This window comes from Tetrao urogallus (assembly GCF_951394365.1).
Source record: "Tetrao urogallus genome assembly, chromosome: 2".
NCBI classification, from domain to species: Eukaryota; Metazoa; Chordata; class Aves; order Galliformes; family Phasianidae; genus Tetrao; species Tetrao urogallus.
In genome coordinates this window covers 108275107-108290356 of record NC_136814.1, presented here as the reverse complement: position 1 = coordinate 108290356, position 15250 = coordinate 108275107, and the positions used below count along the sequence as shown (strand labels likewise).

The window sequence follows — 15250 nt, the reverse complement described above, 5'->3', positions numbered from 1 at the left end:
TTAGACAACAACCTGCAGCAGGGAGCCCCTGCCCTGCCTCCCGAAACCAGGGTGTAACCCAGGCTGGAGAGGACCAGGAGGACTCCAGCCCAAACTCCTGCTCCAGCAGCCTCAGCTCCAGGTCAGACTGGGTTGCTCTCTTTATCTGGTTGGGTCCTTTAGGTCTCCAAAGATGGAAGTGGCACAGCCTCCCTCCACCTCTGCTGATCAGCCAGACTGTGAGGAGTTGTTTCCCTTTATGAGCATGCAGGTAATGTAGAAAAGCAGTAGCATAATGAGCTCCCACCTGTGCCCTGTCTAGCTAAAGTGGATTGCCCATTGTAGGTGAAGGCAACAGAAAGTGCTGGCACTGATGCTATAGCAGTTATCCCTCCAAAACTAGTCATACAGCAGTACATCACACCACACCGACCTAAGTCCTGGATGAGGCTTCCCTAAAATCAAGACCCAGATTCTGGGCTGGGGTGGAAGTGCTTTCAAAATCCCCCAGATACTATCTGCCTTCAACTACCACTTAAGAAGTGCTCAGATCCTCAGTAAAGCAAAGTTTACTAAATGAGTACTAGTAATATTCAAGTTTCCTCATTGAACTTTAGAGTAAAAGGTTTCTTGAAATGAACAGAACCTCGTGCTTCTGTGCTACCGTTTCACACGCAGACTCAAAGAATAGCTGGGAAGGAGAAGAACGTGCTATGAAACCAGGCACACAACTCCTCTCCTCTCCTCCTGCAGACAGCTCTGGGTGAATTGAGCATTGCCTTCATTATCAGCATCTCCTCCTACCCCTGACACAAAGCCAGAGGAAGAACAGCATCCTTCCCCAACCCCCTCCTTGTCCATATATGTATTTTGCTGCTTGGAAACTGTTGTTGTGTCATGCCACACAAATCACAAGGTTATCTGCAACTGCACTCCTCGGGTCTGACCAGGAAGAGGTGGGGACAGCGCAGCCGCCATCCTGGACGAGTGCCATAAACCCAAATCCCTCCACCCGGTTTGGAGATCTACCTGAGCTTTGCCCACTTCAAGCTCTTCCCACAGCCCCACAGCACCAGAATGCCCCTTGTAATGCCAGTTGTCAGGTTCCAGAGTTAACAGTCTAGCAAGTTGTGCTCTCCTAGGAAACACGTTTGCTGACAGCTTTCAGACTCAGGAAGAAAAGCGATGCTTGAGATCAGGGTTAGAAGGTGCCCGTTACCACCTGCAGACATGGAAGTTGGCTGTTTGTGTTCAGTCAAAAACTTAAAAAGTGCTGCAGAAATGGAAGAGGCCAGCCCTGGAGGGCCAGGACTGCGTCCCATTGCATCCTAACTTTGCCCAACAACTTTGCCTGGTCATGAAAGTGATCTGCACAGCTGAGAGGACACAGCGGGAGAAAAAGAAGCAGAGAACATTAACAAAAAAAAGCCATTTTATTGAAAATGAAATTCAAACTTCAAATTAATATTACAATCATGAGAAAATGCCAAACAATTCAATTTACAGTTGCAACATACAATACAAATAGTCCCTTTGAAGTTGAAGTAAACCGATCCACAATCATCGTCTGTGGCATAAAGCAGAATGTGTTTGTACAATATGTGCATGAAAAGCGAACCTCCGGTGACAGCGTTTGAGAAAAAATAAAAAAATTAAAGCTTGTATTTACACAAAATGCTACAAATATTTCGTTCCAGCAGAAATTCAAGACTGGTAAAGCATTATTTAACAAAAAAAAAAAAAAAAAAAAAATGGAATGTCACTCATAACCTAAAACAAAAGTTGCTGTAAAAGTATGGTTTTGGCTGATATACTTAGAAGTACTGCATTAAAAAAAAAAAAAAAAAAAAAAAAAAAAGCAAAGAGTTATCTGTAAACATGGAAGTAAACAAACATCTAAAAGAGTTCTCAGAAAAAAAAAAATGTTAAAATGAAATGCATTATATTTAAAAACAACAAGAAATTCTGGGGTTCAGAGAATTGGGCTCCTTTGATCTCGTACTCATGGCTGGTCTGGGTTTGGTTATTGCTTTTGTTCATGGCTTGCTGGCAGTGCCCAGTGGCAGCTCCTGGTGGCGTGGCTTTGCTAAGCTCCAAAGTGCACAAGTTCTCCTGCTTGAGATGGCACTGCCATGCCTGGGACCTCCTGCACGGGGCTGCTGGCACCACAGCCAGCACCGGAAAGGGACGACCAACGCCGTGCAGAGGAGGTGGGAGATGCACTGCGCTCCATCCCCACCCGCCGGCACCGTGCTGTGCGAGGAGGGGAGGAGGATTCAATCCTCCATTGGGCAAAAGGGCCATCGTGCCTGTTCTGCTGGGAGTTAATCTTTGGTAGGGTAAGAGACGGAGGGTAATAAAGGCCATTGTTTGTCGTTATCGATGGCCAGTGCCAAAGATTGCACTCGTTGAAGGGAAGGGCTGTCGTACCTCTGAGAGAAAGCTCCTTTCTGTTGATGCTAAGCACCTTGCAAAATAATCCCGTAAGGTAACAACATGACATCTGTCTTTTTTGGTTGGTTTTCTTTTTTTTTTTTTTTTTTTTTTTTTTTTTTTTTTTTTTTTGGTCTGAAATCCTGCATCGAGAGCATTTCCAAGTGATCTTGGAAGCACTTTCCAAAGGCTTCAATGTGCATTTCTGCGTCAGCCCCCTCGGCTGCCATCTGATGGTGGGAGAGGTTTTCCTGAGGCACCACGAGGTGCAGGGAGCAGAGGGTCTCCCGAAAGTCAGCGGGCCGGTGCTCTTCCATCAGCAGGTGCTTAGAAAATCCTCTCCTTCCCATCTGCTCAAGCAGACAGCGCCTGCACGGCAGCGGGAGCCGGGTGCAGGGGTCAGGATGTGCTCCTCACACAGGTGGAGAAGGCGTTCTGTCCCTATCGCCCACCTTAAAAACCACGGGGGGCCTTGGGCAGAGTGCTGTCGGTACTGAGCAAAACAGAAGTCTGGTCTGTGCTGGATTTATCCAGAAACAAAACCAAGTGCTTGAATTTTACAACAAAGTCTTAAAAAAAAAAAATCTGGGTTGCTGCCTGCAGCCACTCTAACAACATTTCAACACAAAAGCACCCTAAAAATTACTTAATATGCATACAGTAAACCTTAAAAAGCCCTTCTCAGCAATAACAAATAATGTACAAATATAGTACCTTTTATTAAATAGGAAACAGCTTGCACTGGCAGTACATCTTTTTCTCTTGCTTACTAAACAAAAACCAAAACTGAAATGTGTAACCAGACACTGGCTTTTTAAGTGCTGCTGAGACTAACAAACGTATTTTACAGTTACAAATAAATGGACAGTGGTATGCTTCAAGCTACCACAAACCAACAATAAATAGAATCAATTACAGCTTCCATCTTTGAAGGAAAACTATTAGGAAGAAAAAAAAAAAGTGTCTTACTTATATTTTAAGCATACTTGGTATACAACCTTTAGAAGGCAAAGACTTTTTTTTAAGAGCACGCAATCACGCAGATTGGAGGAATGTACTACGCTAATGATGACTAGTTGTAGTTTAACAGCTTTGCTATCAACTAACAGGGATGGTGTTGGTGTTGTGCTCGTGGCTCTGTGTGGCTATGCCTGCTGTGGATTCACTGCGAAAACTGGGGGCGGCCCAAGCACAGCCAAGGAACATCAGCATGGCCCGCGGCCCCTGAGGAGGATGCTTAGATTTGGAGTCATTTAGGTTGGTGAAGACCTCAAAGGCCATCAATCCCACCACCAACCCGACCATAGGTTATGGCTGTGCTGAGGGCAGAAGAGGAGGGTCGCAGCCCTTTTGAAGGGCTAAGCCAACACCAGGCTTGGGCATCCCCACCAAGCAAGGGAAAAACAACCTGCTGGGCAAAATGTGTGCACCTCCAATAGGCACTTAGGCAGCAGACAGGTTGGCTTAAGGGGTTACAGGTTAAATTCATTCTCCCTGCGTCAGTGTACCACGCCTGGGAGCCCCAGGGTGGCCTTAAGGTGACTGTCTTCAGCGCCGGGTCTGAAGAGCGGAGTATTGCTGAGCTTGTGCTTGTTTCTCTAGTATGGCAAAGTAAACCCAACGTCTTTAGGAGTTCAGCATTTAATGCTAGTGCTCAGTGATTCCAGGCTGGGAAGCTTCTATCTCAACTTTGAACTTTTTTGTTCCATAGAAAGGGTTGAAAATTTCTAGGGCAAGAAAAGGTTGCACCAATTCCCCCTTACTCCCATTTCTGAGAAACGCAACAACTTGTTAGTTCTATAGTATGTGATTTTGATTTTTCTTTGGGGAAAAAAAAAACCCAACAAACTATCAGAATTCAAACCAAGCTATCACAATGTTTTAAATATGAACTTTCAAATTTTGAAGTTCTGAGAAGAATCCTGGGAGAGGAAGAAATCAGGGGAAGGGTTGAAAACATTTCATCCTTCCTACCACTTTTTCCAGTGTCTCCACAACTGCTGATCAAAAGGCAAGACTGTGTTGAAGGCAATCTGACAGCTAACAAAATATTCTGAACACAATATTTCCTTCATAAGTTACAGAAGAAGATCCTACATCCGAAGTCATTTGATGTGGAAGTATTTGGGCTGGTTTTGTTTCGTTTGTAAGTCACTTGTAAAGCGGTTCACACTGGGACTGCTTCTCAGAGTTGGGTCAAGTTTTGAGGTTCACACCATTGTAGAAATGTAAAAAAATAAAAATAAAAGGCCAACAAACAAAAAAAAAACAAACCACTTTTAGAGACCGAAGTCGATATATCATTACATTAAGAAACGTTTAAAGGGTCCAAATGTCATTAAATAATTATAAATATTCTTTTAAAGTTATATGATGATTCATGTTCGCAAACAACCTCAAATTTTATACACTTATAATTTAAAAAAATATAAAAAAGAATGTAGCTGAACACAAATACTATGCATACCATTTTGGCTCTAGTAATATATATTGCCGTTTCCATATTTTGCATAAGTAATAATGTTTCGTTCTTAAAGGTTTTGGTTTTCTTTTTTGGTTTTTGGCTAATCGAAGGCAAGACGAATGGATACAAAAGCAAAAAGGAAACCCTGGGGCTGTCTAGCCTAACTCGAAGACTTGTTCTCTTTAGGTACCCAAAAACAAAACAAAAAAGGAGTGAACACAGAGAAGTTCCAACTGTTATCTGCAGCAAGGCTCGGTCAGAGTTTTGGGACAGCTATTTTCATCTGAATGTGACATAGTAAATTGGAAGCAACTTGATCTTTGCTTTCCTTCTTATGTGCACCAATACAAGCTAGTTGAATTGCACTAGGTGTGTGAGCAGGGTCCCATACGTTGTATGATTGCAACTGTATCTGGAGTTCATGATGAGTTTTTAAAAATGAAAGGGAACGCAGCCTTTGCCTTGCATCACCGTGTTTGTCCTGGTAGCTGGGGAGTCCATTCTCTCCTCATTGGCAAAAGAACTCACTATTCATTACCATGCTTGTGACAAAAAAAAAGTGGGAAAGTGGGGGTGATTATTTTTTTTGTGTGTGTATAGAAAGTACATTTTAAATATCAAAGAAGGAAAAACGGTTCCAAGAAAAAAAAAAAAAAAAAAAAAAAGCTTTGATCCAAATAAACTGAAACATGGGTGGTGCTGTGTTGGTTAACTCTTGTGTTATTTATGGCCGTTATCATCCCATCTACACAGTTGCAAACATTGGTAAAATCTATCAATTTTTTTTTTCTTTCTTTCTTTTTTTTTCTTTTTCTTTTCTTTCTTTTTTTTTTTTTTTTAAGAAAAAAAAAAGTAAAACAAAAGCCAGGCACTTCGTAGTTTGTCGACCGTTTGGGTTTTTGGCTCGCAGAGGTCGGGCCGGGCAGAAGCAATCTCAGTACGGCCTCCAAACGGACTCATCCATCCTGCCACTAGAATTCAAAACGGTTGGGGAGCTGCTGTGGCTGCCATCCGCCTCCACACCGTCACTCTGGTTGGGCAAGTTTGGGTTTAGCAGCGTGCTGCCGTTGGACGTGGTGGTGCACGGAGGAAGCATCCTGGAAGGGGAGCGGTCCCCTCCCGGCACCATGGGGAACTGGTACGATCCCGACGAAGTGCCATAGTAGAGATATGGAGTGCTGCTGGTCTGGAAAGGTCCACTTTGGTTTTGGGAGGAGCCGGGGTAGGGTGGTGGCAGGTAGGTGTGGTAGTGAGTGGTTGCGGACATACCCAGTGACATGCCTGAGGTGACGGGCGGTGTATAGGTAAAGGTGGCTGGATAGTGCATTCGTGGGTTGGAGAAGCGGCTCTCAGTGAGGGATGAAATGCTTGTGAACTGCCTGGGATCTGAAAATGGGCCCAGCTCGGAAGCACCTAAAAAATTATAACAAAAGATGGGGGAAAACAATTCCGTAAATACCATTTTTTGTATCAAGTGATGATAGAATTTAATTTATTTTTTTAAAGAAAACCCACTTCTTCTGGTCCCCAAAAGAACAGCAGATCATACCCAGTAACACATTGCAAGGAACAGAGTCATACACCTCTCCTACATGCGCCGGGCCAGAATCGTCCCTGCTCTGACTCCACCGATGTCAATGGAGGAGCGGCACTGCCAACCCAAAGCGTGCTGAGTCGCAAGTCAGGCCCCCCAAAAAGCATCTCAAAAATCAAGATCTGAAGAGAGCCAAAAATATCAGTGCAGAGTCGAGTTTGCTTTGCCTTCTGCTTTCTGAGCTTTGAGGGCGTGCGCTTGGGTGACTGGTGTCCAGCTGTTCGTCGTGGCCTCGATGGAAATGAAAGCTGGGGCTCTATGTCAGCACGTGCCCCCAGGAGCTGAGGCCGTAAGAAAAAATGGCAGCTGTGCAGCTTGTAACAAATGTGTGGCAGCTGGCAACACCGAGTTAGCTGCCCCACTGACACCAATGGAGTTACACTGGGGTGCCCGAGCCCCACTCCTTGTCCTAAAGCCACCTGCTCAGCTATCCTTATGAGTAGGAAATTGTTTCTGCTGCATCTGAGGGACTTCAAACTGGGCCAGGATGCTAAAATGATAGGAAAGATGCAAATTTTCCTCTTCACTGTCTATGGAAAATTACAAACCCAGCACTGACTCTGCTACTGAAAGAAGCTGTTTTCCTATACAGCCCGTGCAGCCTGCTTGAAAAAAGACCACACAGTTTAGGGCTACTGTAAATGCCTGGATGGTAACGCTGTGAATCTGATTCTAACGCAAAACAGGGGTGGGTAAACTCATTTTGCCTAATTTTGAATCCCACATCAAACGCCCAGAGTTTAGGAGCAGAACGGAGAAGCAAATGTTAGCAGCTTGGAGACTGCAGGGTGGACAGGAGAGGGGAAAGGGACGGCAGGAGTTTGTTCTGATAGCCAGAGAAGCGGGGAAACAAAAAAGGGTGTGGGGAAAGGGACAAAGGGAAACAGAAAAAGCCCAACGGAGAAGTGCAGTGCAGAACAGAGGCAACCACTTCAGCCAGTACACGGCAGGCAATGAATATGTGTGAATGAGAGAGATGGAGAGAGGAGGGTATAGAGAGCAAAATAATCACAGAATCAATTTCTCACTGCAGACACAACTACAGCTCTCCAATACTTCAGACCCAAGGGCTCACCCACCTCTTGCTGAACTGCCATCTGATTTACTTAAAAGGAAAACGTGGGCTCTCCTAGGTGCCAACTGATGTGCCAAACACCGAAACCCCACACAGCCTCCGTGTGAAAGCAGCAGTGCTATTCCTTGCCGACATGGGGGGCAGCAGACCTGCAGCACTGTGCAGCCCTCTGCAGCCCTTTGCCTTTGCAGCCGCAGGTTCGGCAATCCTGCTGCCTTGCAGGGTTTTGGGATTTAAACCACCATTCTCCCCTGCTCTCCCAGCCCATTTAGCCTATGCCTCCAGTTCAGTATCCTACCAGGCGATACCCCGGTGGCAGCGGGGCAAGCTTTGATACAGCATGGATTCAGGCTGAAGATGTGGGTCACTGCCAGTCCAGAGTCTGACCCACCGAGCTGCAACCCACGAGCTGCAAGGTGCCAGCTCACAATATTGAGAGCACAGGGTCCTACACAGGCAGTAAACTCTGGTGACAACGTGATTACTATTATCTTTATCTGGAACTGAATCAGTGACCTAGGGGTGCATGGCTCTGTCTCCATCATCACCCACAACAGCGTGGAATGTAATATAACTTGTACCTTCCCAGCAAACACTCTGCTGCTTGATGCAACTGCTCTCGTTCCCAACTGCAAACAATACCCAGAGGCGATACCACCCAGATTCAAAGCTGTAATTTTGGAACTCAATCCTGTATATTGTGAACAGGTCTGATACGTATCTGGAAATATAAGGCCAGAACATAATTTCCCCAGCTGCTCAAAATACTGAGTTTCAATCTGCTACTGCTTACACTCTTTTTTTTTTCCTTCTTTTTAATTGTTATTGCAACTCTCCCAACATGAACAGAGTTGCTTTTAGTTTACCCTGATAGAAGCTAAACAAGACTTCTACAATCAAAGGAGAAGTGGTATGAGTGCAAGGGCGCAGAGGAGCAACGGCATTTTTGGTTTCTTTGCAACTGATATCTGTATCTATTTATAATAAAGGGCTGCCCAGGGAGGTGGTGGGGTCATCGTTCCTGGAGTGTTCAAGAAGTGTGTAGACGTGGTACTGAGGGATGTGGTTTGGTGGGAAATATTGGTGGTAGGTGGATGGTGGGACTGGGTGATCTTGGAAGTCTTTTGCAACCTTGGTGATTCTATGATTCTGTGATTCTACAATTATCAACACAATAATTAAAAGCCAATCTCATTTTCAGGTCTAGATCCAAATAATGCCTGGATGGACGCATGCTCTGTATGACCAGAACTGTGCACATCATGCTTAGGCGTTTCTAGGACAGACCTCCTTACACACCCCAGCAAATTCACACTGGTTTTACTGTTGATTGTAAAGCACAGTCTTATCCACCCAAAGGCCAAATAACCATAATGCTTCCTTATCTTGCTCATGGCTGTGCCTGCACCACTCCCACACCACACTCACACCTCCAACTTTCCCTCTGCCCAAATGCCTTTTGCTATTTCCATAACTTCCTGCAATAGGTTTTGTTCCTTCTTCAGCCTTCTGTATCCCCAGTGTGTAAAGATATTTTTTGGAGACCAGAAGAAGTTTTCTATGGTGTTTATCCTAAAACTCCTTTTCCAAATTACTCTGGAAACCTCTTAAAGAGAAACCTCTGAAAGAGTTTCTTGCTGTCCTCACTGCTATGCCATCTCCCTGATGCTGTACCACCCTCCTGCCCCTCCCCTCATGTTAGGGCTGACTTTGGTTCTGACTTGCAAACCCCAGCTGCATATTCATTCATGCATGGTTAGCTCTTTGCTGGGCTGGGAACGTAAGCAGCTTTTTGGGTATGGCACTACTTTGCTATATCTACTTGCACACAAGCAGCAGCGCTGATTGGCAATATAGCAACATGACAGTGCAAGCAAATAATTCATTTACTCCTCTCTCCAGCAGGATTAAAGATTTATGCTAATTTTTCCACTGTCAAAGCAAGAACATCATTTGCATCTGTGAATTCCCACTCTCGTGATAGCGTGTAATAAATGGGTGAAGCACAGAACCTCCACCCTGTGCTGTGGCCACAACATTGTGAAACCACGTTCTGCACAGAGCATCGCCTTTCCTCCTTGCTGCCAGAAACACAGTGACGAGCACAGGGACAGATCTTCTTGCCCTGTAACATCTGATCCACTCACAGTGTTCGTCAGCACCAAACTGAACAAAACCTTTATGTTAGAGGGTAACCTCAAGAGGCACTGGCACAGGTTGCCCAAGGAGGCTGTGGATGCCCCATCCCTGCAGGCATTCAAGGCCAGGCTGGATGTGGCTCTGGGCAGCCTGGGCTGCTGGTTGGCGACCTGCACACAGCAGGGGTTGGGTCTGGAGGAGCGCTGTGTGCCTTTGCAACCCAGGCCATGCTGTGATTTATAGGTTGGGACACACATTTTCTGAGGGACACAGGCTAAGGATAGAAGTGTGGTAACGCTAACATGCCAATACTAAGATTATGTAAGATACTATGTTGGAGAATACTTTGCCAGTGTGTTTCAGATTTAGAATAAGAACAATTAAAATTCCATGTGGTTTCACTTATTTTGATGCAGAAGCCTCATTAAAAACCCTCGCCTTGGGAATTTGCCAGCAGCCGACTGAAATGGCTTTGCGTTTGCATTTGAAATCCTATTTTACCTGCTGCAGCTTTGCAGCTCCTCTGCTCAGAGCAGACCATGTGCCCCAGTCACTTCTCTTTTTCAGGTTACAGATGCCAGCCATTCACCTTTATCTGTCAACGAATAAGCCATGCTTGCAGAAAATAAGTCAACAAATTTCTGTGAGGTTTACAGCCCTCGGACCAATCACTTCCAATTATTAAAGATCATAACGAACTGTGAATAGATTAACTCCTTGTTGGCGCAGCAAGCTGCCATCAACTTGAAGGAGCTACAGGATCACTCCATAACTTCAAAATGTTGCACATGGCTCTGTCATTTCTGCAGTTTGCTTTGTCTCTTTATGCTATAAGGCATCACAACAGAGCAGAAGGACCCCTGGCTCACTGCATACGTCTGATAGGGAAATACCTATCTGACTGATTGCTGTGGTACTGGAAGTCAGTGAAGAGACTACCCCAAGGCAACGCAGCTCCGTGCAGCTAAATACATTGACCAGTATCACCTGTACTCGTGAATGGTGTGTGCAGCCTGGCCTGCCTACGGCTGCTCATCCCACCTCGATGAGACACGCTGCACTCTTCACATGAGGAGTCAGCTTTCAGCCTCACACAGCTCTGCCAGACGCTCGATGTTCTGGCTCAAGGTCCATGCTGGGCGCCTGGCTCGGACAAAAACTGATTTATGCACTTATTTGTTTTTAAAATTTCAGCTGAAACTCTTCTGCTGGGAAAATATATATATATTGTTTTGCTAATCTTAAGTTCTGTGCAGACTTCCTTTAAAAGGCTGTACCAGTTCCACACTTTGAAGTAAGGATTTGAACTCTGGAATCGGAGTGACTTTTGTGTGAGAGATGCTGCCATGCAAACCCAGCCAAATATGAACAAATCACAAACATTCTGCCTACAAATGGGCAGAAGAGGCTGTGCCCCTATGCAGACAGTTGCCCACAGACTGGGATGAAGTTCAGGACTGCTGAGTCTCGCTTTCAGAAAAGCCAATGAACACCAGTGGCACCATGGGACACTGCACCCCATCCTCGGGTCTGTCCCCACCAAGACCCAGTTGGTGAGTGACACAGCCCATGTCAGAGCCATGGTCCCAAAGGGTGTGGGGTGGAACCACACAGAAAGGTTTGGGAAGGTGCTCCTCTGCAAGGTTTGCTTTTGTTAAGGGTTCTGAGAAGCCATGAACAAAGCTGGACACAAACAAACGTGTACAGGAGAAAGCTGGAAAACAGCACTACAGATAGCTCTCTGCATGCATCACAACACAGGGGCACACAGATCTCCTCTGGACACTTATCAGAACTGTATAACAAAGATGTTGTCTATTTATCTCCCAAATCCACAAGGAGCAGTGAGTGACTTTACATGTCAGATCCAGTCTCGGGGTTCTTTTTAAAGCAAGCTCCTTCTTTCTTGGGAACACTGCACTGCAATGAACTGTATACAAGTACAGAAATATTAGAGCAGAGCCCATCAAGAAATTCGGAATTCCTTCCTCAGTGAAAAATTCAGTGCTCTGTAATAAGCAAGGCCTGGGGAAATGCAAAGAACGAGAAGAAAACAAAATATTGAAGAGCTGCTCATTAAGTTCACACTGTCCATCTCATGCACTGAATGAGACAGGAATCCCGTGGGAAAAGTATCATGTGATCCCGTAATTAAAATCTGCAATATAATGCACAAGCAGAATGAGGCTGATTTCATGTTGTGCAGGCAATGGAAGTGCTGTGATTTCCCAATTTCTGAGTGCTTTGTTTCAGCCTCCAGAACCCTCAGAGCTGCATCTGCATGGGGCAGTGCTGGTTTTGTTTTGCTCTCCCCAGGTATCCTCCTCAGCATGGGGGAGGTTTACTTCGCTCTGCATTTTGTGACATCCTTGTCCCTACACAACAGCATTTAATGGAGGCACGATGGTGCTCCTGGCTCCTTCCAGGCAAATCTTCAGTTCCAAAGGCTCAGCACCAACTTCTTTCTGACTGCACCCATGGGATGCTCCCAGGGATTTGCAGACATCTCCCCCTGCATCAGTTCCTGCCGTTGCTGTGAGTGCTCAGCTCTGTGCTGGAGCTCTGGGCCATTCCTGGCACCCACCTGTCCCCAGGCAATTGGCCGTAAGGTCACCACACAGCACCCAGCCCTGCCCACCCCACTGGCTGTTGGGTTGTCTGTGGAAGCTTTTATCATCGGAAATGATGTGTTTTCAAATGCCTTTTCCCTAGCTTAAAAAAAAGGGGAGGGGGAGGAAACATTTTTTCTTCCCTTCTTCCCCCCATTTTTTCCACCTGGCAGCAGCCAGCAGGTCTCCCTGCAAACAATAGCAGCAGGAGAGGTGTGAACTGCCCCCCTTCCCCTTCCTTCACCTCAACAAGGTGTTAACTTCAAGGCCTAGCTGGGACCATTTAAACCGCAGATTATTAAGCACAGCAGTCTCACAAAAGCCAGGGGGGAATGCTTTAACCCCTTCGGAGCCTCACACTGCACACACAAGGACCCAGCTCTGGTGCATCTTCTCTGGCCACCCCTCTGCACCTGCAGCATGCTGCTGCCTTCTGGAACGTGGGTAGCAGGGCTTTGGCACCTAAATCCCACTGATTAATTCACAGATGGATGTTTTCACTGAATTTATGCCACAGCACCTAAGACCTTTGGCTGGGAGAAACACCCCATAAATAACGTAATTAGCAGCGTCCATTAAAGCAGCATGCGTGCAGCAGCAGAATGCTTCCCAGACAAAAATGTTGCACTGCTTAACTGCAGAGTGGATTTCTGTGCTGTACCAGTCTGGGCTCCGGCACAGAAGCTGGGCTGGGTGGGATGCATGCTGCTGGAAGGAAGTGACGCTCTTCAGGCACCCAACTGCACCTCAAGAGAGCTTGACACGAACACGTGGAAATGGTGGATAGAGTCCATCCCACATGGGCCATTGGGAACAGCTGGGAAAAATCCCAAGCCAGCATCACCTCATCTACAGACACTGCCACTGGTGAAGCTTCCCCTGTAAAGGAATCACAAACCTTTCTAACGGGAAGCATGGGATGGGGACAAACTGTTGCGCTGCAGAAACACATCCTGGGCTCATGGTGTGGCTGCTGGATGCCCACTGGGCTAGCATGGTGGGGAGCTGCCACGTTCCATGGCCATCTCTGTGTGCCGTCAGCCTTGGGTTGTCTTCAGGTGGAGAGGAACTGATGGAATCTCCAAAGCCCCCCTAAAAGCTCAGGCCATGCATGTGTTACTTTGGGAGCAAGAAGTCATATTTCCTGGAAATAAGTCTTTAGCAGCCCTGCTGCATGGCACAAACATGCATGCAGGCGCACACTGCTCACCATTCCGCTCTCTCCCACTTTTGCCTACTGGATTTCAGCCGCTGCTGGTTTTTGCAAGCCCCAGACCAGATGCATCAGAAAGAACATTTGAGGCTTTTCTTGGATAGCAACCTAAGCACAGTTGTATACATCAAGGGAGTGAAACCACGGGGCTGAGATCCGTGATGAACATACAGCAATGGAGAACGTCAGTACAAGAATCCCATACAAATCCAGTGAATGGGAAGATAATATACATTGGGGCTGGCGGTCTACTCTATTACTTTTTATTTTTTTTTTTAAAGAAAAATGTGCCTTAACTGTCCAGTATAAATATTTGTTTCCAATGTTGTCATGAATTGTACTTTTCCACTGCATGCTAGCAACTCAGAAATGCCATTGGATCCGTTGTACAGGGGCGGGCGGCGGGGAGGGAAGCCCTTGGCACTTCTCTGTACTTTCACCCTTTAAGCCCCTCTTTTTCCTCCCTATCCCAAATTTCGTTTCACGTCCTGGTCAGCTAAAACGAGTCCCTCCCGAGGATGAAGGACAGAGGATTTCTTGCTGCTTCTTGATTAAGAACTTTTAAGAATCCGGGAAGGAAGATATTCTTTGAAACTGGATCTACTGTAGGATGGGAGCCAGCACACAGGACACCGTGTCTTTCAGAAAGGGCCACACACAGTGCCACTCCAGTCATATGACTTCTCTGTCACATCCTGAAGCCATTTCCAGCTCGTGTGCGAGTTTGTACTCCCATTTAGAAGAGGATGGGATATATTGGGAACACACATATGGAAACACTTTCAGGGAATCAGTTTCCATGAAATCCATAATGAGCCAAGTGGCTTCAGATGTGGCAGCATGCCTCAGATTAGCCAAAAAAAAAAAAAAAAAAAAAAGAAAGAGAGAGAGAAAGAAGAAGGAGGACAAATCTACCCTTTCAGTCCTTATTTCAGTTGTGAGGCAGGGAAAAAAAAAAATAATAAAAAAAGAGAAACCACTAATGACTGATGGCTACCAAAACAGGGAGCCACAAAAATACAAATACTGCAAGTGCTTCCCCCCGCCCCGACCAGTGGCACTGCCATCACGGCCCCACAGCTCCCCCCAAATCCCCAAATCCCCAAATCCCTGCTGGCTCCGGGCGCCGAGCTTGTGCCGGGACTGTGTGTGTGTGTGTGTGCATGGGGCGGGAGGGGGCCTGCCCTTTGATAGCATGTGTGAGTAATTAAGAGCATTTCCAAAGCTGCAGCTTGGTGATAAGCTGTTCGTTAAGCACATCTCTCGAGAAGGGAGTCCTGGACAGCCTGGTATTGTATTAAATGCAGAATTGGTGGCCCTGCCTGCCGCAGGAGGGTTGAGCTTCATCATCCTTGAAGTCCCCTCCAACCCCGGCCATTCTATGTGTCTGATTCTATGTTCAGGAGGGATGTCCCCTGGCACAGGGCAGGTTGTGCCTGGGTCTGATTGAGAAGGGGAATTTATGGCTGGGGTGATGCGCTGGGTGCCAGGCAGGGCGGTGCATCACCCACATGGTGTGCCCAGATGTGCTCGGTGATGGCTACCAGCAAATGGTACCAAAGGGGACAGCAAGGCCATTTGGGGCCAGGAGGAGAGCAGCCTCCTCAACTGAGCTGGTGGGATGCTGAGGTCATTTCTGGATGGCTGAGGAAGTGAGAAGCACGGGGGAATGAGCACAGAGCGGCAGGAGTTCAAACAGCAACCGGATAGATGCTACGTGCATCCCTACGGCAGCTAGCCGCGT

At 46.4% G+C, this 15250-nt stretch overlaps 1 protein-coding gene across 1 annotated transcript in view; it reads right to left on the bottom strand.

Moving 5' to 3' along the window:
- Positions 1 to 5810: 5810 nt before the first annotated feature.
- RUNX2 (RUNX family transcription factor 2) overlaps positions 5811 to 15250 on the bottom strand; it is a gene marked incomplete at both ends in the record, with an annotated part of 149122 nt that continues 139682 nt past the window's right edge. The window contains one exon of the mRNA XM_079532799.1: positions 5811 to 6289. Within this exon, the coding sequence (XP_079388925.1) occupies positions 5811 to 6289 (479 nt within the window). The remainder of the gene's footprint in view (positions 6290 to 15250) is intronic.